Here is a 22,740-nt window from a genome sequence, read left to right as displayed (position 1 = left end):
TGAATTATCATCACATTGTCACACTGATTTTCACTGTGGATTTCTTGGTAAACTTAAACACAGATAAGTAGTGCTATTTGTGCTTGCACCTCTTTTCTTCTCCACATGTTACAGCGTCCAATCGGATTGGAGCTGTATCATCTGACCCTAAAAGGTGACGTCACAGGCCTTATATAAGGCCTGTTCCGTCTCATGTTAGCTTAAGAAGACGACGGGACAACATCCATTCCATTGGACTTAATGGATTACAAGTAAAGAAGATAGAAGAAAGAAGAAAAGAAGATTTTACCTGATGCTGAGGATCGCGAAGGATCGAGAGTTTCCTGATACCTCGGGATTCGGAGGGTGAAGACATCTAAAAGGTAAGAAAAATATTGAATATATGCAATTTTTGTTTTTCAGGTTTTTTTATAGTATTTTTTTGCTTGCCCATTGACTGCTAATGTATGCTGTGCCCATTTAGGGTATAGATAAATACAGTGACAGGCAATGCATTTTTTGGCAAATGGTTGTTTTTAATTAATTATTATGTTTTGTATTTCTGTTTATTGTTTTGAGTTAATTGTTATGTATTTGCAGTGCTTGTTTTTATTAAATGTTTGGATTTTAGGCATTTGATTTCTTTTATGAATGTGTTGTTTAGAGGTTTGATTTATTTTATTGTTCTGGTGTTTAGGCTTTTTAATTCTTTAATTCTTCCAGGTGTTTTGGCATTTGATTTCTTTTAATGTTGTGTTGTTTAGAGGTTTGATTTATTTTATTGTTATGGGGTGCCAGTATCCCCATGCAATGTTTAAATGTCCCGCGTCACGTGACCGGGACATTTAAACGTGTAGGAGATACCGGCACCCCATACCGAGGCCTGTATCTTGGGAAGCAGGGGGTCCCTGGACCTGAAATCAACACAGTTCTGCTCCGGAGACCCCCTGCTCACACATGCTAGCATTAAAATTTTAATAAAAACACTGCGATCATCTGCAAGAGCTGTGCAGGGAGAGGCGGCCAGATCGTACGGGGGAGAACCTAGAAAAAGCTGAGATTACTTTTCTGCTACACCGAGCGGTATTGTCATTTTCCTACCTCACGGTTTGAGGGGGTTTCAGATTTTTTTCTGCATACCGTGATACTGTCTTGCCTTCAAATACTTTCTGGGCAAGCTACCCACCTATCTGAACAAGCTCCTCACCCCTACCACATGCAGCACTTATCCCCTGAGATCAGACTCCAAAAGACTGTTCATGGTCCCAAGGCTCATCAAAGTATCCGGCCTCTCCTCCTTCTCTTACCGTGCACCCCAAAACTGGAACAACCTACCGGAGACTCTCATATCCACCACCAGTTTAAGTTCTCTCAAAACTAAGGCTGTCTCACATTTTAATCTGGTCTGTAACTGTTACATACGCCTATAATATATATTATCTCTAACTGTGCATGCAATGTATTTTATATAATGTATATACCCTGTTCATTTATGTAACTGTATTTGTAAACATGTATTATTTGTCATATTAACTATGCCCAGGACATACGTGAAAACGAGAGGTAACTCTCAATGTATTACTTCCTGGTAACACATTTTATAAATAAATAAATAAACACAAATGACAAACCGTTCGGCGGGAACATGCCAAACCTTGCGATGTTGCACCAAAGTTATCAAACCTACTAGAATAGGCCCCTTTAACTCATCAGGTCGAGATTACTGTGTGTACGTGGAGTGCGATTGATAGGGACCTGGTGTGACGATCGGGTCACGCAACGTCTGTTTATATGTATTCATTATTATCTCTATGCACCGGTACAAGTAAATATGAAACTAGGATGTGAGAGAGCTGCGAGTTAAAATACATAGTGTTACTTTGCAAAGATCTTGCACTGCTTGGGGAGGTGGCTAAAGCCAGCTACAGAAGTCAGAAGAAACGTGGTATATGTGGTGCTCAGTAATTGTAACCAATTCCATATGTGGAAAATAAGAACATCATAAGTCCATAATTGGTAGTCCAAGTAGCGATGGAGTGACCCACAAAGAAGCTGAACAAAAACTGGGAGGGATAAGTGACTAGTGGAGTCGGCCTGACGTCCACAACCATGCACACTGTATTAAACACCCAACCAGCTAAAGTAATAATGAAGGACAATGTCCGTGGTATAAATAAGGCACTGCGGCACTTTACCTGTACTATCCAAGGGGCACTCTCATCATCAAAGGCGTGCAATCCATCCGTTGTAGATACTGGAAAGTAGTAGGCGTAGATAGAGCACAGCTGAGGACATCCTGTATACGATATCCAGGAAAGGGGAAAAGGGCCAGGCCACTCCGAAGATAACAACAAAGAAGTCATTTATTGCAGGCTGGACATACAGCAAAAAAAGGGACTAGATGAACGCACCTACGCGTTTCGTACACAGAGTACTTTATCAAGGTGACAAGGTGATATAATTGTCACGCGCTGATGACGTCTGTTCATATGACGCGACGGACGTCTCGTGTAAGCTCTGATACATCACCTGACTTGCCCGGCCTGTGGCTGTGCATGTTACGTCACCGCGACTCTACGCAGACGCTGGTTACTGACGTCGCACCCTATAGGGCTAGAGGCAATTCAGGTAAGTATAAAGAGGCAGCAATTATATCACCTTGTCACCTTGATAATGTACTCTGTGTACGAAACGCGTAGGTGCGTTCATCTAGTCCCTTTTTTTTTGCTGTATGTCCAGCCTGCAATAAATTACTTATTTTTTGTTATCTTCGGAGTGGCCTGGCCTTTTTCCCCTTTCCTGGATATCGTATACAGGATGTCCTCGGCTGTGGACCTACGCCTACTACTTTCCAGTGCTACAGAAATCAAAAGGATGCTTTCAAACGTATTAAAATGGCATTAACCCTATATTAGGGTTAGCCTGGCATGGTAGGGTTAGGCTGGTCTGATAGGGTTTAGTTGATATGTAAGGGTTAAGATGGTATATTAGGATTAGGCTTGTATATTAGAGCAGTGGTTCCCAACCTCAGTCCTCAAGAACCAGTAACAATGCAGGTTTGAAGGATACCCCGGCTTGAGCACAGATGGTTCAGTCACAATGATTGGGCCACCTGTGCCAATGAGAGGATTGCCTTAAAACCTGCACTGTTAGTGGTCCCTGAGGACTGGAGTTGGGAACCACTGTATTAGAGTAAGTGTTAGATTGATATGTTAAGGTTAGGCTGGTATATTAGGGTTAGGCTGGTATATTAGGGTTAGGCTGGCATGATAGGGTGAGGACGCTCACTCCTGTCTGAGTGAAACGCGTAGGGTTGTCCCTTACCTGCAATTGCCGTTCTACCACAGTCTCCTGCACTTCGGAATTAGCCGCCGATGTCTCTCTGCCTGCGTCTCTACTGCCGGACGCGTCTTCAGCCAGGGACCCGGAAGGGTGACGGAGCTGTAGAGAGAAAAGACGGTTAACCCCTGAGTAACTGATCGGGATTCCACTGCTGCAGGACCCCGAGTGGTCAAAGTGACGTTTTTACATTGGGAGCATGGAGGTCCAGCTACACTTCATCCCACCGAGATCCTGATCAGATTTACCTGAATACGCCCGATGTAACCCACCACCACGTGAGTGGGCATTTAAGCACCTAGAGTTCAGCATCAGCATATTCCCTTCCTCATTTCAGCGCATAAACGTTTCATCAAGAATGTGCTGGCCCTCTACCTTTTCTGATAGAGTTCTCCTATTATTAGTGGAGGATTCATAGATAGGCTATAAATCGGAAGGAAAAAACAGATACAAGCCGTTTCATTGCGGAGCTCCTAGCCATGCCGCCGCGCCAAGGAACGTTACCATTGTGACGTCATAAAAACCGGATGCACATTTCGCGTGGCTACACACGCTTCATCGGGGGGTGGGGGTGTCACAGTTGCTCAGTGTCCAATCCTTGAGTATCCTAACATGTGGTGTGGCTATGTTTCCGAGCCGATGTCGGAAATATTAACCCCTTGTTTGCCTTAACCTTATTCATGAATATCTGTAACGGGTGCTCACCACATACAAGACAGGACCGCGAGGCCGAGGTGGGGATGTTAGTGTACACCGACCTTCAGCCGCGTGAGCGCGTTCGGAGTGCAGAGTGCTAGTCGTATAGCCGGGTCGGGGTTGGAGAAGTGAGGATAGTCGTAATACTCGCCGTGGTCGGGTTGGAGAAGTCGGATGGTCGTAGAGGGTAGCCGGGCTCCATGGGTGGAGAAGGTAGAGGTCCAGAAGCAAGCCAAGGTGGAGGTAGAGAGAAGTCGGGGGTCCAGGTACAAGTCGAGGTCAAAACACTGAGAAACAAGACAGGATCAAAAATGCACAAGGCAGCAGGACAAGGCAGCAGAAGCTTGAGGTAAGCACTACGTTCAGGAACGAAGAATGAGGCTCAGCCAATTTGCCAGAGAGCTGGCTGAGCATATAAAGGGCAGGTGACCAATGAGCAGCCAGCAAGCAGCTGCCACACATTAGCATGAACCGCCCACTCGGTAGCAAGCGCCCAATGGTAGAACGGAGGCGGAGTGAGCCACGGGTGCAGGTGCAGGTGATCCCGGGTTAGTGTGGAGTTAAGGATTAACCCCTCATGTGCTCTTTGTGACGTGGCGTTGGTGCGTGGCTTCCTGCGGGCGTGATGCATCACCCGTGTCGTCACGGGGCGTGACGCGGGGGCGGGGCCTAAGCCCGAACCTGGAGGTATCCCCCTGTCTGACGGCGCGGCGCCTGTGAGTAGCTTCCCTGGTCTGCGGCGCGTCACCGGTGTCGTCACGGGACTTGTCGCAGGGGGCGGGACCTAACGCCGATCCTCACAATACATTGTTGAAGCGTCCATAATATGGGCAGTGGAGTCCCCAACGCCGATCGGAACCAAACTGAAGGGGAAGGGAGGGGACGGGAGGGGAAGGGAGGGGATGGGAAGGGCCCAGTAACTGGAATGATACTATTTCGATTGTAACCATATTGTTAGCATCATCATATGATTCCATCTTGTTTCTCTATAGGAGCAGCATCGCTGGGGAAATGTCTCATCATAGTTGATCTCAGGTAAGTATTTATAGCTCATGTACACATTACAGTGTGGGAATATAGAGACTTGGGGTATCTTACATTTGATGCATATGTTGTATTGTAGAGTTTAGTAGGATATAGATATGTACAAATAAATACAAGGCAGTCTTCTCAAGATCTATAGTAGATAAAAGATATACAGGCATACCCCGCTTTAAGGACACTCACTTTAAGTACACTCGCGAGTAAGGACAGTAGGCAAACGGCAGCTCACGCATGCGCCTGTCAGCACGTCCTGAACAGCAATTCCGGCTCCCTACCTGTACCGAAGCTGTGCGCAAGCGGGGAGACTATAGAGCCCGTTACAAATGCGTTATTTACATCAGTTATGCACGTGTATGACGGTTGCAGAACAGTACATGCATTGATAAGTGGGGAAAAGGTAGTGCTTCATTTTAAGTACATTTTCGCTTTACATACATGCTCCGGTCCCATTGAGTATGTTAATGCGGGGTATGCCTGTAGTGTACGAGTGGTCTAATAAGTGTGATCCGCCTCTAAGAGTCAAAACGGATCCTCTAGAGGTATTCAAGTATTATTACACTGTATACCTGGATCCCCTTTCCTAAGTTTGACTAGTAGTGGGTAGCATGAGATCCAAATAAAGGATCAAAATTGAAGTCTAGTCTCAAAAAGGTGTTCTAACCTAAAGTGTTCTAAATGGTGTGATCATACCTCAAGATAGGAAACACAAACAAAAGTGATGTCGAGTGTAAGCTCCATATATACTAAACATACAATAGTGAATATCTAAGAGCGAACTACATATGTCTGGTAACAACCTGATGGAGCAGTGCATAGAAGAAAGTGATATCTACATATAATGCACGTGTAAAGGTATGTATACAAATATATGTGTCTAATGTGTATAGATGAACACCATGTATTTATAGACCATCCATCAAGTGATCATATGTAAATGATCCGATATCCGGATAAGGGCTGGGACCCGCTGCGCCCGGCGGCGCGGGCGGCCGCGTGAGCGTTCCCCACCAGCAGGGGAATCCTTGTGAGCAGGTCCCAGTCCCCCCTCGCTGCACGGCTCACTACGCGCTGTGACGCGTCAGCCGCCAGGGGATGCAAGAAAATTGTGATCCCGAGCGGTGACGCGTCACGTGGTGCGCTGATGAGCCTATCAGCGGCGGGGACGGGAGCTGTCAGACAGCTTCCTACACAAGGTAGGGGGTGGTGTGTGTGTGTGTGTGTGTATCAGCGTGTGTGAGGGGGGAGGGAGCGGGAGCTTACCTTCCTTCCAGCAGCCCGCAGCAGCTCCCTCCTGCAGCCCGGGAGATCGAGCCTGTAAGAAATCCAATTTAGCAATAATTATATTGTAATGAATGAATCTGTTATCAAAGGCAGAATGTTAAAGTATACAGTATAATAGTCTGGACTTTCCTTCATATCTATATATTATCTGATTGTATATTCAGTTATTGTTACATGTGCAGTATTCTAAGTGAAAGGTCAGATCTATTCTGACAGACAGAATTGACCCAAAAGGTCAATTCGTGGCCTCAAGTTGTTGAACAGCTGCAAGTCCTAACTGGGAAAAATGCTGCATAAGACTTTTCAATTCAGTAAGTTTGAAACTACTTATATGTTCAGAAGTAGTTCATATGACATCAGTAATGTGGGTAAATACCATGTTGGGATATAACATCTTAAAGGTTAAAATGGCTGACTGGGTGGGTCTTTATGGATAAATACAGCAGTGAGCTTAGTGAGTTTAGGAAGGAAGGATGGAGAGAAGATAGGCCAGACGAAGAAAGACCAGGCCAGATTGATAATACCATGAAGAGGAGAAAAGGACATGTTAATACCTGAAGAGAATATTAACAGAAAGAAGGTTACTATGTGCAACTATTCTTAAGAATATCAATCTATTTGAAACATCACCATCGTCATTCTTACTATTTTTGTATGTAAGTAATTATTTTCAAAATAAACGTTTTGTTTTTGTGTGCAAACGACAAGAATGCTGAATTCTGTTATACTGATGTGAATCTACAGAAAAAGCGAATTTAAGGACATTTAACATTGGCGAGCCAGCCTTCATTCAGTTTTTTCGTCACATTTGGATTAGAGGGGGTGTGGTCGATACATCCTGGATCCAAGATTTGAGAAAAAATTGAAACGAACCGAAGAAGAAAAAAAGAAGTGTCAAGTTTTTGGTAGATTTGACTACAGTTGATTAACAGATCAGAGACAGAGAACCACGTTTCACGAATCTCCTAGAGGGAGACGGACTGTTCGGGGGTTGCCTTTGTCTGGTCAAGTTTCCCAAGGAAGAAGGTACATTTGCGGGACGTGCAGGGAGCATTGTCTGGAGCATTTGTATGCGCTGAATGGAATAGCGTGGAATTTCTTCAAAGAAACGTTGCGACGTTTGTGGGGGAACAATTCGAGTTTTTTCAGCACAAGTTTTCGGTGAAAGAAAATACTTAACAAAACGTAAGTAATGGAATTTATTAATTCATATGCAAATGACAGTAATATGATGTTAAATGTGTTACCTCATACATCTACTGACACTGAATTATGGAATTCTCTGTGGAATCAGGTGCAAATAGAAAATGAGAGAATAGATAAGAAAATACTAACTATGCATAAAGATAAGAAAAAATTAAGAAATGTCATGAAAATGATCAAAGTGTTTAATTTGATGGTTTTCAATGATGAGAATTCGCATAAAATTGAAGTTGTAAAAACTGATCAATGTTCAAATTGTAACATTTTACATAAACGCATACATGAGTTAGAAAAACAAATTGAAACATCCAATATCAAATTTGCATGCGCTGCTGGTAAAGACAAAAAGAAAAAAGATACTCAAGGGGCGTCTTTTATTCCTAGTTCTAGTGCAGACGTAGATATGACTGACATTAGCAGCACAGAACTGACAAGGAAAAAGTTCCATGACAAAGCAGCCACACTGAATTTAAAGATTCACGATCATTTAATGAAGGTATTAAAAGATATACCTGATTATGAGAATCACCTGGATGCATTTCATAATGCAGACATTTTTGAATCTTATACAGATCGATTTAATTTGACTGAGGAACAAACAAATAAGATTTACAAACTGTGGTTACCAACTCACATGAGTCGAAGGTTAAAAATGCCTGTCAGCATGCCTCAAGAGGATGATAACGGTGATTTTATACAAGGGTCCTGCATTGACAGGCTTAGCCAATTAATTTACATTTCCACCGGACATGCCATTACCGTTGATATTTTGGAAGATCTTAAACCCAAAATTACAGAGGATACTTTTGAGTTTATGTTAAAATTCCAGACTGCATACAAATTACTGTTTTCTGATCAAGATTCTGAAGAGAAAATGATTAGAGCATTTGTAAAAAAATTTACATTTTTAGATCCAGTAACATTAGCAATTGCTTCTGAGAAAGAATCATTAGAAGTTGCTGCTCTTTTTATTGATAATATTAGACGTCAGCTTTTGCAGAATAATCCCAGACTTAAAATCTCAGAAGTTGTTAATGATAGAAATGCCTTTCATGCCACTCAAAAAAGTAACAGCTCTTGGAACAGTCAGAGTGACAGGAGTGACAACTGCAGAACAGACAAGCCTTTCCGGCTGCAAGGTTTTAAATGTTTTCATTGCGGAGAAATAGGGCATTATAGAAGAAACTGTGACAAATTCTTAGATCTACAAAAAAGTTTGCGGAAAGAGAATGTATTTGTTCAGCACACAGACACTAATGATCTCACACACAAACAGGTTTGTAACATAACTCACATAGACGAAAGACTTAATTCATCCTGACTAGACTATCTGAAACCACGTCCTCTTGAAGTATTAACTCCAGTAACTTTGGATAAAGAAGGAACCTTAGGGGGGTTTGATACAGAGTTTTTAATAGATACTGGGGCACAGTTAAGTGTAACAAAAGAAAAGTTACCAATGTTGTCAGGAACATCTCTTTGTAATATTGTGGATTTAGGCAATAAGGCAATTTGGAAAAATTCTAAAGGAAGAAAGCCTGTGTTAATTAATCCTTCTAAATATGGTAACGAGAGAAGTGTTTGTCCAATTAAAATGGTCACCAGTGAGTTTCAATTACCTGAAATCAGTGATAATTTTTGTGTCAAGCCAACACTTAAGAAAGATTTCCAAATAACACAAAAAACAGGACAGGATTTTCTCACTGAAGGAAATGCAATAGTTGATTCCTTGGCTAAGGAAGAGGTTTTAACAGAACAGAATGTAGTGCTTACAGAGACTAGTGCCACAGCGATAGTCAGACACAAAGATACGCAGCTCCTTTCCTTTACAGAGAAACAGGCAAAGGATACGTCCATTGCTATTTCCCGGGTTGATTTAAAGCCTTCTCGTGTCCATAAAGAAAAGGCCATAAATCATGAAAGTTTGGGTCACGTAGGACAAGAGACACTTTTGGAAAGTTTAAAAGGAAATCCTGGGCTCAAAAGGCAAAAACCACCTTTCCAATGTATTGCACCAGCAGATGGCCCATGGTCCACATTGCAAATTGATCACAATGGTTCCTTACCCTCAGGGAAGAATGGGTTAAAACATGCTTGGATTATGGGAGCTGTCTTTTCAAAATGGGCTGAGAGCATTCTGGTCAAGCAAAATGATGCAATTACTACAGCACGAGTTTTTTGGCATCATGTTTTTTCTAGATGGGGTTTTCCTCGCATTCTTGAGTCAGAGAGGGGTTCTCATTTCACAGGTTTAGTGATGAAAGTTTACATGTGAAATTTTAGGGATTAAATAAAGATTTAAAGTATCATCCATAATCAGTTGGTAGAATAGGATTTAAAATTTAGGAATTAAAATAGGTCTTCTATATTTCCAAAATTTTAAAAAGGGGGGAAGTGAAGTAGATGACAATTATGATCATTTTTTTTATGAAAAAAAGTATTTGGTAAACAAATTGAGAAGGATCTTATGATATAATTAACATTATGATAAAGGTTATGTTTGTGATTTATTTACGTAATATGTCAATTGTAAGTGTATGGTCCAGATGGACTAAGGTTAAATATATTTACCAATATAATGATACTGCTATATTTTTACAGGTCATATGTAATTGTGTGATGAATAAAGAATACGATTGGATGATCGGAGTCAAGAAGAATGAGGAAAATCAACAAGAGTCATCACCTATGGGACTGAATATTTTTTAATTTTTTAGGAAAAAGGACAAAATGCATATTTTTTATTATATTTATTACTACTGGGACTATTGAAAGAAATAATCAATACTGAAAAAGTACAACGGGGAATTACATCTCTAGGAGTACAACAAAGTTTGCTAGAAGAATTGTTATTGGTTCAAAATTATACAGATTTATGGGTGCGATGTACAGTATGTACAAGTATTATTATTTTTTCTTTAAATGTTCATATTAGGAAAAGAAAGAGTTTTATTTCCTATAACAGTACTAGAAATAGTGGTAATAATATTCAGTTATTATTTTATAGTCTCCAATATCCAGATTTTTATTTTTTACACAATTATAGCAAGACTTAACGGATAGATTTTTTACGCTTGTTTACATTTTTATTCTAAAATACTTTGTTTATTACGCCAGGTCAAGATTATTTATCATTCATGCTTACTTTGTATTGAAACCGTAAAAACATTTAATGTTTGAAGAATTAAATTGTATTGGAGGAAATCAGTAGGAATATATTTACACATTTTTGAGAGATGTAAATATGCTTCCATTACAATTTAATATAGCTCAAATAAATGAGTTTGAGTTCTCTTGAGAGAAATGGACTGAAGAACTTTAAAAAGATTAAGGTTTACTTCAGATGTTACAAAAACAATAAAAAGCAGAAATTGTTTTTCAACATGAAGAAGGTAAACTAAAAGAAATAGAACATGATGGGTAATTACAGGCTCAATGGGCAAAGTTTTAAAGAAATCTGTTATAATGTATCAGTATTGGGAAATATTTCATTTGTCTTCATCATTGTACGTTGTTATAACATGATATATTGTTTTTCAGCAATTGGTAATATGTATTGTGAAGGCAGAGTAATTCAGAGGTATGCTGTATTCTGACATTCTGTTTGATAAGTTTTGAATGTGATATGTATGGTTGTTTGAAAGATTTATAGTGATTCTATTACAATCTAATTTAGGGGGGCTGTAAGAAATCCAATTTAGCAATAATTATATTGTAATGAATGAATCTGTTATCAAAGGCAGAATGTTAAAGTATACAGTATAATAGTCTGGACTTTCCTTCATATCTATATATTATCTGATTGTATATTCAGTTATTGTTACATGTGCAGTATTCTAAGTGAAAGGTCAGATCTATTCTGACAGACAGAATTGACCCAAAAGGTCAATTCGTGGCCTCAAGTTGTTGAACAGCTGCAAGTCCTAACTGGGAAAAATGCTGCATAAGACTTTTCAATTCAGTAAGTTTGAAACTACTTATATGTTCAGAAGTAGTTCATATGACATCAGTAATGTGGGTAAATACCATGTTGGGATATAACATCTTAAAGGTTAAAATGGCTGACTGGGTGGGTCTTTATGGATAAATACAGCAGTGAGCTTAGTGAGTTTAGGAAGGAAGGATGGAGAGAAGATAGGCCAGACGAAGAAAGACCAGGCCAGATTGATAATACCATGAAGAGGAGAAAAGGACATGTTAATACCTGAAGAGAATATTAACAGAAAGAAGGTTACTATGTGCAACTATTCTTAAGAATATCAATCTATTTGAAACATCACCATCGTCATTCTTACTATTTTTGTATGTAAGTAATTATTTTCAAAATAAACGTTTTGTTTTTGTGTGCAAACGACAAGAATGCTGAATTCTGTTATACTGATGTGAATCTACAGAAAAAGCGAATTTAAGGACATTTAACAGAGCCCGTGGAGGGAGGGGGGAGAGTAGCGGGTCCCTCCGCTCAAACCACGCCCCCCCCCTCCCGCCCCCCACCCGCTCCCTACATACCGCATATCGCGGTCTGTGCCTGTCAGCGCGCCGCCTGTCTGCAGTGCAGGCGCGCTGACTGAGGGAGCGGGGCCTTAGCCTAAGTGTCAATCAATACATGGTGTCGAAAAATCGCACTGATCAGGTGTATATGAATTTATAAGACTATCAATATCAAATCCGAGCTGGTCACCATTTGTATCAATTAATCAGATAGACCAGTGATTCCCAACCAGGGTTCCGTGGGATCAGTCTCAGGGGTTCCTCCTATGGACCACAGACTCCCCCTCCCCCTGGGGGTGGGTTTTTTTTGGTATGTATTTTGTAGGGTGGATTGAGTGAGAGTGGGGTAATTGACGGAAGGTAGGGGCGAGAGTGAGAGAAGAGAGGGGGGCAGGAGGGAGTGAGTGAGAAAAAGAGGGAGTAAGAGTGAGACGTAAGGGATAAATACATGCGAGGCGGGAGGGGGGAGAGTTAGTGAGATGGATGGGAGAGAAATACATGGGTAGAGGGTGGGAAATAGAGGTGGCTCGTGAGGTGTGAAATGTTGTGACTGACCCCTGTCGAACCTAATATGTGTCGGCCAGATAGGGGTTCCCTGAGATTTTTCGAAATACTTCAAGGGTTCCTCCAAAGGTTGGAAATCACTGAGATAGAGCTATATTATGCCCATAAGATCAAAGGAAGGATGAGTAGATACATCCTTCATTGAGTCCCTTAGGACTTAATATCTGCAGGGCATAGATCCATCTGCATTCTTTTTGGAGTAGTCTCTTATTCCAATCTCCTTTACGGGGGCCCTAGTGGGACATGTTCATCTCCAGAGAAATGTAGAACTGTACTGCCCCCTTTTTTGTACTTGTACCGCGTGTCTCGCGTACACTTAGAACACTTTAGGTTAGAACACCTTTTTGAGACTATACTTCAATTTTGATCCTTAGTTTGGATCTCATGCTACCCACTACTTGTCAAACTTGGGAAAGGGGATCCAGGTATACAGTGTAATAATACTTTGATACCTCTAGAGGATCCGTTTTGACTATATATATTAGGGTTATGGTATGGGTTAGGCAGGTATATTAGGGTAAGGATTAAGATGGTATATTAGGGTTACGGTTAGGCTAATATATTAGGGTCAGGCTGGTATATTACAGTTAGGCTGGTATATTAGGGTCAGGCTGGTATATTAAGGTTAGGGTTAGACTGGTATATTAGGGTCAGGCTGGTATATTAAGGTTAGGCTGTTATGTTAGGGTCAGCTGGTATATTAAGCTTCGGATTAGGCTGTTATATTAGGGTTAGGCTGTTATATTAAGGTTAGGGTTAGGCTGGTATATTAGGGTCAAGGCTGGTATATTAAGGTTAGGGTTAGGCCGGTATAATAGGGTTAGGTTGGTATATTAAGGTTAGGGTTAGGCTGTTATGTTAGGGTCAGGCTGGTATATTACGGTTAGGCTGGCAGGTTAGGGTATTATTCACCAAGGTTGCTGAATAAATACCCCACATCTCACAAATAGGTTTTACTATTATAACACCTTCCTTATATTAATAATAATTTTATTATTATTATTAAGTGGAGCCCACCCCAGCAATGTGGTTCTTATTTGCATATTACACACTATTATTAATGACATATACTATTATTATTATTATTAGTGACAACAATTGCAGGCCCAGCAACCTCACTATTACACCATGTTTATAATAATAAGAGGGATTGGACCTGTACTAGGTCTAGGCTATCAGCCTTCCTCAGGAAATATGGGAGGCAGGGCTCAGGCTGGACTGTAGTACCAGGCCGCGTAACCATGGCAACCAGCCGGGTAAAGCCGGCGCGAACTACAACTCCCACAATCCTCTGCGTCAGCTGGCGAACCTTTTCGGCAAGAAGCGGGCATCTTTCCCCCCCAAAAAAATCGGGTTCCGCTTCCTCTGGGCACTGACAGACTTACCGATTTACTGCCTGAGGCCGGGGCAGGCTCACCGCTAAGTTCTGCGGGGCACTTCCGCTGCAAGGGATTGTGGGACATGTAGTTCGCCGCGGTACCGGGCTCGGAGAAGGTGGGGAAGGTTCATACTCGTGCGGGGATTAATGTATACTCACCAGGGAGAGGGGGAAGCGCATTCATTCACACACACATACAGACTGGGATACCCAAGCAGCATACATTGGCAGGGAAAGGGTTAATCATGGCTCTGCGGGTCTCTATCAGGGAATGGGTTAATCGTTGCTCTGCGAGTTTCTGGCAGGGAAGGGGTTAATCATTGCTCTGCAGGTCTCTGGCAGGGAAGGGGTTAATAATTGCTCTGCGTGTCACAGGCAGGGAACTGGTTAATCATTGCTCTGCGGGTCTGACAGGGAGGGGGTTAATCATTATTCTGCGGGTCTTTGGCAGGGAAGGGGGTAATCATTGCTCTGCAGGTCTCTCTGGCATGGAATGGGTTAATCGTTGCTCTGTGGGTCTCTGGCAGGGAAGGGGTGAATCATTGTGCGCAGGTCTCTGGTAGGGAAGGGGTTAATCATTGCTCTGCAGGTCTCTGGCAAGGTAGGGGTTAATCATTGCTCTGCAGTTCTCTCTGGCATGGAATGGGTTAATCGTTGCTCTGTGGGTCTCTGGCAGGGAAGGGGTGAATCATTGTGCGCAGGTCTGGTAGGGAAGGGGTTAATCATTGCTCTGCAGGTCTCTGGCAAGGTAGGGGTTAATCATTGCTCTGCAGGTCTCTGGCCGGGAAAGGGTTAATCATTCATCTTCCGGTCTTTGGCAGGGAAGAGGTTAATCATTGCTCTGCAGGTATCTGGCAGGGAAAGGGTTACTCATTCCTCTTCCGGTCTTTGGCAGGGAAGGGGTTAATCATTGCTCTGCAGGTCTCTGGCAGGGAAGGGGTTAATCATGGCTCTGCGGGTCTCTCTGGCATGGAATGGGTTAATCGTTGCTCTGTGGGTCTCTGGCAGGGAAGGGGTGAATCATTGTGCGCAGGTCTCTGGTAGGGAAGGGGTTAATCATTGCTCTGCAGGTCTCTGGCAAGGTAGGGGTTAATCATTGCTCTGCAGTTCTCTCTGGCATGGAATGGGTTAATCGTTGCTCTGTGGGTCTCTGGCAGGGAAGGGGTGAATCATTGTGCGCAGGTCTCTGGTAGGGAAGGGGTTAATCATTGCTCTGCAGGTCTCTGGCAAGGTAGGGGTTAATCATTGCTCTGCAGGTCTCTGGCCGGGAAAGGGTTACTCATTCCTCTTCCGGTCTTTGGCAGGGAAGAGGTTAATCATTGCTCTGCAGGTATCTGGCAGGGAAAGGGTTACTCATTCCTCTTCCGGTCTTTGGCAGGGAAGGGGTTAATCATGGCTCTGCGGGTCTCTCTGGCATGGAATGGGTTAATCGTTGCTCTGTGGGTCTCTGGCAGGGAAGGGGCGAATCATTGTGCGCAGGTCTCTGGTAGGGAAGGGGTTAATCATTGCTCTGCAGGTCTCTGGCAAGGTAGGGGTTAATCATTGCTCTGCAGTTCTCTCTGGCATGGAAGGGGTTAATCGTTGCTCTTTGGGTCTCTGGCAGGGAAGGGGTGAATCATTGTGCGCAGGTCTCTGGTAGGGAAGGGGTTAATCATTGCTCTGCAGGTCTCTGGCAAGGTAGGGGTTAATCATTGCTCTGCAGGTCTCTGGCCGGGAAAGGGTTAATCATTCATCTTCCGGTCTTTGGCAGGGAAGAGGTTAATCATTGCTCTGCAGGTATCTGGCAGGGAAAGGGTTACTCATTCCTCTTCCGGTCTTTGGCAGGGAAGAGGTTAATCATTGCTCTGCAGGTCTCTGGCAGGGAAGAGGTTAATCATGGCTCTGCAGGTCTCTGGCAGCGAACCGGTTAATCATTGCTAAGCATGTCTTGTGATCTCTTCTTACATTCTCTCCCCATTCAGTGCTCTCCACTCCCTCTCTTTCTGTCCTCCTCCTCCCTCCTTCTCCCTCTCCTCCGCACGCTGTGTCTCCGGGTCCCCGGCAGTGACATGCTCCCTATGCCGTCCCTGCGCGGCACCATCGAGGTTGAGCGTAAGTTTGTCCCGCTCCCTGGGGTGGAGGATCACCTGCGCGCGCTGGGGGCGGAGCTTCAGTACGAGCTGGTGTTCCAGGACTCTTACTACGACCGTCCCGACTTCCGCCTCACCCTGGCCGACCTCTGGCTGCGGCGGAGAGGCGACAGGTGGGAGCTGAAGCAACCCCCGGCGTGGGGAGTCCGGGGGCTGCGCGGCGCCTCCACCCAGTACCTGGAGCTGAGTGGCGAGGATGACATCGCCCGACGCGTGAGCGAGGAGCTGGGGGCCCCTTCCCCGCTCGGCCTGGACGCCCTGGGGCTGCAGCCATTCGCCACGTTCGTGACGCACAGGCGCCAGTTCCAGCTGCCGCCCCGGGGTGGCGCCGCCCGTGGGGTCGTGGTGGACCTGGACACAGCGGATTTCGGCTTTGCAGTGGGCGAGGTGGAGGTTCTGGCGGAGACGCAGGAGGAGGCGCAGAGCGCTCTGCGGGAGGTGGAGGAGATCTGCCAGGAGCTGGGTAAGGGGGGGTGTGCGTTTGGGTAGCTGCGGTTTTGTGGTTGTGAAGCCGTGTGCGGTTGTGTAACAGTGCTGTGTTCTCTTGTCCCAGGTGTGCTCAGCGATTCTCCCGTCCCCGGTAAAATGTCTACCTTCCTCCGGCTGAACCGTCCCGAACATTACGCGCGGCTGGTGGAGGCCTCCGTGCTGTGAGACCCCCGACGGAGACCCCCCCCCAGTGCTGGCATCCCATCCGTATTTATCTTTGCCTTGTGAATAAAACACACAGCTGTGTCCTGGTTTGCCGTCTCTCTCTGCAGCAGTGCAAGGGTTAAATAAAGGCAGGCCAGGCTGCATGTCCGTGCTATGTGCTCGGGGGGGTTAATGAGTGCCCCCACATGCTCATATTAGCGTGTCTCCTCTTCAGTTTGTGGTTGAACACGTGAAGCGGCGGCTGCTCGCGTCGCAACAACGAATATGCGCAAAAGCATGTGATAGGCGTGCAATGCCAGCACACGTGCAGCGCCTCTTAGGCTGCAGCGGGGGTCGCAGGGCCTGGAAGCGGGGGGACGTAGCGCCTGGAATCAGGGGTCTCGGGGCCTAGAAGCGTGGGGGTCGCAGGGCGCCTGGAAGCGGGGGGGTCGCAGGGCGCCTGGAAGTGTGGGGGTCGCAGGGCCTGGAAGTGTGGTGGTCGCAGGGCCTGGAAGGGTGGTGGTCGCAGGGCGCCAGGAAGTGTGGGGGTCGCAGGGCGCCAGGAAGTGTGGGGGTCGCAGGGTGCCAGGAAGTGTGGGGGTCGCAGGGCGCCAGGAAGTGTGGGGGTCGCAGGGCGCCAGGAAGTGTGGGGGTCGCAGCGCCTGGAAGTGTGGGGGTCGCAGGGCGCCTGGAAGTGTGGGGGTCGCAGCGCCTGGAAGTGGGGTGGTCGCAGCGCCTGGAAGCGTGGGGGTCGCAGGGCGCCTGGAAGCGCGGGGGGGGGGGGGTCGCAGCGCCTGGAAGTGTGGGGGTCGCAGCGCCTGGAAGTGTGGGGGTCGCAGGGCCTGGAAGTGTGGGGGTCGCAGGGCCTGGAAGTGTGGGGGTCGCAGGGCCTGGAAGTGTGGTGGTCACAGCGCCTGGAAGTGTGGGGGTCGCAGGGCCTGGAAGTGTGGTGGTCGCAGCGCCTGGAAGTGTGGGGGTCGCAGCGCCTGGAAGCGTGGGGGTCGCAGGACGCCTGGAAGTGTGGGGGTCGCAGCGCCTGGAAGCGGGGTGGTCGCAGCGCCTGGAAGCGTGGGGGTCGCAGGGCGCCTGGAAGCGGGGGGGTCGCAGGGCGCCTGGAAGTGTGGGGGTCGCAGGGCCTGGAAGTGTGGTGGTCGCAGGGCCTGGAAGGGTGGTGGTCGCAGGGCGCCAGGAAGTGTGGGGGTCGCAGGGCGCCAGGAAGTGTGGGGGTCGCAGGGTGCCAGGAAGTGTGGGGGTCGCAGGGCGCCTGGAAGCGGGGGGGTCGCAGGGCGCCTGGAAGTGTGGAGGTCGCAGGGCGCCTGGAAGTGTGGGGGTCGCAGGGCGCCTGGAAGTGTGGGGGTCGCAGGGCGCCTGGAAGTGGGGGTCGCAGCGCCTGGAAGTGTGGGGGTCGCAGGGCGCCTGGAAGTGTGGGGGTCGCAGCGCCTGGAAGTGTGGGGGTCGCAGGGCGCCTGGAAGTGTGGGGGTCGCAGGGCGCCTGGAAGTGGGGTCGCAGCGCCTGGAAGTGTGGGGGTCGCAGGGCGCCTGGAAGTGTGGGGGTCGCAGCGCCTGGAAGCGTGGGGGTCGCAGGGCCTGGAAGTGTGGGGGGCGCCTGGAAGCGGGGGGGTCGCAGCGCCTGGAAGTGTGGTCGCAGGGCGCCTGGAAGTGTGGGGGTCGCAGGGCGCCTGGAAGTGTGGGGGTCGCAGGGCCTGGAAGTGTGGTGGTCGCAGGGCGCCTGGAAGTGTGGGGGTCGCAGGGCGCCTGGAAGTGTGGGGGTCGCAGGGCCTGGAAGTGTGGTGGTCGCAGGGCGCCTGGAAGTGTGGGGTTCGCAGGGCGCCTGGAAGTGTGGGGGTCGCAGGGCGCCTGGAAGTGTGGGGGTCGCAGGGCGCCTGGAAGTGTGGGGGTCGCAGGGCGCCTGGAAGTGTGGGGGTCGCAGGGCGCCTGGAAGTGTGGGGGTCGCAGGGCCTGGAAGTGTGGGGGTCGCAGGGCCTGGAAGTGTGGTGGTCGCAGGGCGCCTGGAAGTGTGGGGGTCGCAGGGCGCCTGGAAGCGTGGGGGTCGCAGCGCCTGGAAGTGTGGGGGTCGCAGGGCCTGGAAGTGTGGGGGTCGCAGCGCCTGGAAGCGTGGGGGTCGCAGCGCCTGGAAGCGTGGGGGTCGCAGGGCGCCTGGAAGCGTGGGGGTCGCAGGGCGCCTGGAAGTGTGGGGGTCGCAGCGCCTGGAAGTGTGGGGGTCGCAGCCTGGAAGTGTGGGGGTCGCAGCGCCTGGAAGTGTGGGGGTCGCAGCGCGCCTGGAAGTGGGGGTCGCAGCGCCTGGAAGCAGGGGGAGGGGGGGTCGCAGCGCCTGGAAGTGTGGGGGTCGCAGCTCCTGGAAGCGGGGGAGGGGGGGTCGCAGCACCTGGAAGCGGGGGAGGGGGGGTCGCAGCGCCTGGAAGGGGGGGGGTCGCAGCGCCTGGAAGGGGGGGGGGTCGCAGCGCCTGGAAGGCGGGGAGGGGTCGCAGCGCCTGGAAGCGGGGGAGAGGGTCGCAGCGCCTGGAGCGGGGGGGGGGGGTCGCAGCGCCTGGAAGCGGGGGGGGGGGGGTCAGCGCCTGGAAGCGGGGGGGGGGTCAGCGCCTGGAAGGGGGGGTCGCAGCGCCTGGAAGCGGGGGGGTCGCAGGGTGCCTGGAAGCGGGGGGGTCGCAGGGTGCCTGGAAGCAGGGGGGTCGCAGCGCCTAGAAGCGGGGGGGGGGGGGTCGCAGCGCCTGGAAGCGGGGGGGATCGCAGCGCCTGGAAGCGGGGGGGGTCGCAGCGCCTGGAAGCGGGGGGGGTCGCAGCGCCTGGATGCGGGGGGTGTCGCAGCGCCTGGAAGCGGGGGGGGGGGTCGCAGCGCCTGGAAGCGGGGGGGGGGTCGCAGCGCCTGGAAGCGGGGGGGGGGGGTCGCAGCGCCTGGAAGCGGGGGGGGTCGCAGCGCCTGGAAGCGGGGGGGGGGCGCAGCGCCTGGAAGCGGGGGGGGGGGGCGCAGCGCCTGGAAGCGGGGGGGGGGGTCGCAGCGCCTTGAAGCGGGGGGGTGTCGCAGCGCCTGGAAGCGGGGGGGGGGTCGCAGCGCCTGGAAGCGGGGGGGGGGGGGTCGCAGCGCCTGGAAGCGGAGGGGGGGGGGTCGCAGCGCCTGGAAGCGGGGGGGGGGGGTGTCGCAGCGCCTGGAAGCGGGGGGGTCGCAGCGCCTGGAAGCGAGGAGCTGGGGGCCCCTTCCCCGCTCGGCCTGGACGCCCTGGGGCTGCAGCCATTCGCCACGTTCGTGACGCACAGGCGCCAGTTCCAGCTGCCGCCCCGGGGTGGCGCCGCCCGTGGGGTCGTGGTGGACCTGGACACAGCGGATTTCGGCTTTGCAGTGGGCGAGGTGGAGGTTCTGGCGGAGACGCAGGAGGAGGCGCAGAGCGCTCTGCGGGAGGTGGAGGAGATCTGCCAGGAGCTGGGTAAGGGGGGTGTGCATTTGGGTAGCTGCGGTTTTGTGGTTGTGAAGCCGTGTGCGGTTGTGTAACAGTGCTGTGTTCTCTTGTCCCAGGTGTGCTCAGCGATTCTCCCGTCCCCGGTAAAATGTCTACCTTCCTCCGGCTGAACCGTCCCGAACATTACGCGCGGCTGGTGGAGGCCTCCGTGCTGTGAGACCCCCGACGGAGACCCCCCCCCAGTGCTGGCATCCCATCCGTATTTATCTTTGCCTTGTGAATAAAACACACAGCTGTGTCCTGGTTTGCCGTCTCTCTCTGCAGCAGTGCAAGGGTTAAATAAAGGCAGGCCAGGCTGCATGTCCGTGCTATGTGCTCGGGGGGGTTAATGAGTGCCCCCACATGCTCATATTAGCGTGTCTCCTCTTCAGTTTGTGGTTGAACACGTGAAGCGGCGGCTGCTCGCGTCGCAACAACGAATATGCGCAAAAGCATGTGATAGGCGTGCAATGCCAGCACACGTGCAGCGCCTCTTTTAGGCTGCAGCGGGGGTCGCAGCGCCTGGAAGGGGGGGGGGGGGTCGCAGCGCCTGGAAGGGGGGGGGGGGGGGGGGGGTCGCAGCGCCTGGAAGGGGGGGGGGGGGGGGGGGTCGCAGCGCCTGGAAGGGGGGGGGGGGGGGGGTCGCAGCGCCTGGAAGGGGGGGGGGGGGTCGCAGCGCCTGGAAGGGGGGGGGGGGGGGTCGCAGCGCCTGGAAGGGGGGGGGGGGGGGGTCGCAGCGCCTGGAAGGGGGGGGGGGGGGTCGCAGCGCCTGGAAGGGGGGGGGGGGGGTCGCAGCGCCTGGAAGGGGGGGGGGGGGGGGTCGCAGCGCCTGGAAGGGGGGGGGGGGGGGTCGCAGCGCCTGGAAGGGGGGGGGGGGGGTCGCAGCGCCTGGAAGGGGGGGGGGGGGGGGGTCGCAGCGCCTGGAAGGGGGGGGGGGGGGTCGCAGCGCCTGGAAGGGGGGGGGGGGGGGGGTCGCAGCGCCTGGAAGGGGGGGGGGGGGGTCGCAGCGCCTGGAAGGGGGGGGGGGGGGGTCGCAGCGCCTGGAAGGGGGGGGGGGGGGGGGTCGCAGCGCCTGGAAGGGGGGGGGGGGGTCGCAGCGCCTGGAAGGGGGGGGGGGGGGGGGGGGTCGCAGCGCCTGGAAGGGGGGGGGGGGGGGTCGCAGCGCCTGGAAGGGGGGGGGGGGGGTCGCAGCGCCTGGAAGGGGGGGGGGGGGGTCGCAGCGCCTGGAAGGGGGGGGGGGGGGTCGCAGCGCCTGGAAGGGGGGGGGGGGGGGGGTCGCAGCGCCTGGAAGGGGGGGGGGGGGGGTCGCAGCGCCTGGAAGCGGGGGGGTCGCAGCGCCTGGAAGCAGGGGGGGGGGTCGCAGGGTGCCTGGAAGCAGGGGGGGGGGTCGCAGGGTGCCTGGAAGCAGGGGGGGGTCGCAGGGTGCCTGGAAGCAGGGGGGGGTCGCAGGGTGCCTGGAAGCAGGGGGGGTCGCAAGGTGTCTGGAAGCGGGGGGAGGTCGCAGGGTGCCTGGAAGTGTGGGGGTCGCAGGGTGCCTGGAAGTGTGGGGGTCGCAGGGTGCCTGGAAGCGGGGGGGGGTCGCAGCGCCTGGAAGCGGGGGGGGGGGGGTCGCAGCGCCTGGAAGCGGGGGGGGGGGGTCGCAGCGCCTGGAAGTGTGAGTAGCTCCTTCCCTGTGTGTGTGTATGTCTCCCAGTCTCCTTCCCTGTGTGTGTCTCCCAGTCTCCTTCCCTGTGTGTGTATGTCTCCCAGTCTCCTTCCCTGTGTGTGTGTCTCCCAGTCTCCTTCCCTGTGTGTGTGTCTCCCAGTCTCCTTCCCTGTGTGTGTGTGTGTCCCAGTCTCCTTCCCTGTGTGTGTGTCTCCCAGTCTCCTTCCCTGTGTGTGTATGTCTCCCAGTCTCCTTCCCTGTGTGTGTGTGTCTCCCAGTCTCCTTCCGTGTGTGTGTCTCCCAGTCTCCTTCCCTGTGTGTGTATGTCTCCCAGTCTCCTTCCCTGTGTGTGTATGTCTCCCAGTCCCTTTCCCTGTACGTCTCTCCGTCCTTCTCTGAACGTCTCTCTTGCTCCCCGTCTCTCTCCCCCTCCCGCCCTGCATTGATTTCCTGCTTGTGCTGTTATTGACTTTCACTTAGCGCTGATCAGTGTTTAAGTTGTCTGAAATCCGCTGCCTTCTCCCTGTTCGATACCTTCGATCCCGTCAGCTCCTCCTAATAGCCTAACAAGATTTTTCTACCCCGGGGGGGGGCGGAGAGGAGGGGGAAGACACGGACCATGGGAGCTGGCACCAGCCCTGACCATAGCCTGGGGGTCACACACTCACGATCCGGGACTCATAACACCACAAGCGTCTTTAACTCCAGGAAGATGCACCAATCACACACGTGCATAAGACAGAGGCAATAGATTGGGTCAGTTTTGCTTCTGACCACCTCACTACAAACGAGGCTCGTCGGTCGGAGACTCACTGGACAAGCTGACTTGGCACCGAATCAAGGACCCCTGACGAAGCATACTCTGCGAAACGCGTAGAGTCCTGACTGCGAGTGATCGAGCCAAGG

The 22,740-nt window shown here is 50.7% G+C and overlaps 1 protein-coding gene across 1 annotated transcript; it reads left to right on the top strand.

Annotated features, from left to right (window-relative positions):
• Nucleotides 1-13,878: 13,878 nt before the first annotated feature.
• Nucleotides 13,879-16,839, top strand: THTPA (thiamine triphosphatase). The gene is made up of 3 exons (XM_075569081.1): nt 13,879-14,091; nt 15,937-16,567; nt 16,658-16,839. Exons 2-3 carry the CDS (start codon nt 16,024-16,026, stop codon nt 16,756-16,758), a joined length of 645 nt encoding a protein of 214 aa, XP_075425196.1. The 5' UTR covers nt 13,879-14,091; nt 15,937-16,023; the 3' UTR covers nt 16,759-16,839.
• The last annotated feature ends 5,901 nt before the right edge of the window (nt 16,840-22,740 follow it).

Source organism: Ascaphus truei, chromosome 13, assembly GCF_040206685.1.
Source record: "Ascaphus truei isolate aAscTru1 chromosome 13, aAscTru1.hap1, whole genome shotgun sequence".
Classification (NCBI taxonomy): domain Eukaryota; kingdom Metazoa; phylum Chordata; class Amphibia; order Anura; family Ascaphidae; genus Ascaphus; species Ascaphus truei.
This window is presented reverse-complemented; position numbering and strand designations above follow the sequence as displayed.

Bases quoted from the DNA above. Each gene is read 5' to 3' on its own strand.
- THTPA (XM_075569081.1), top strand. From the start codon at position 16,024: ATGCTCCCTATGCCGTCCCTGCGCGGCACCATCGAGGTTGAGCGTAAG. The intron at 16,568-16,657 runs GTAAGGGGGGGT...CTCTTGTCCCAG, and splicing joins GGAGATCTGCCAGGAGCTGG to GTGTGCTCAGCGATTCTCCC.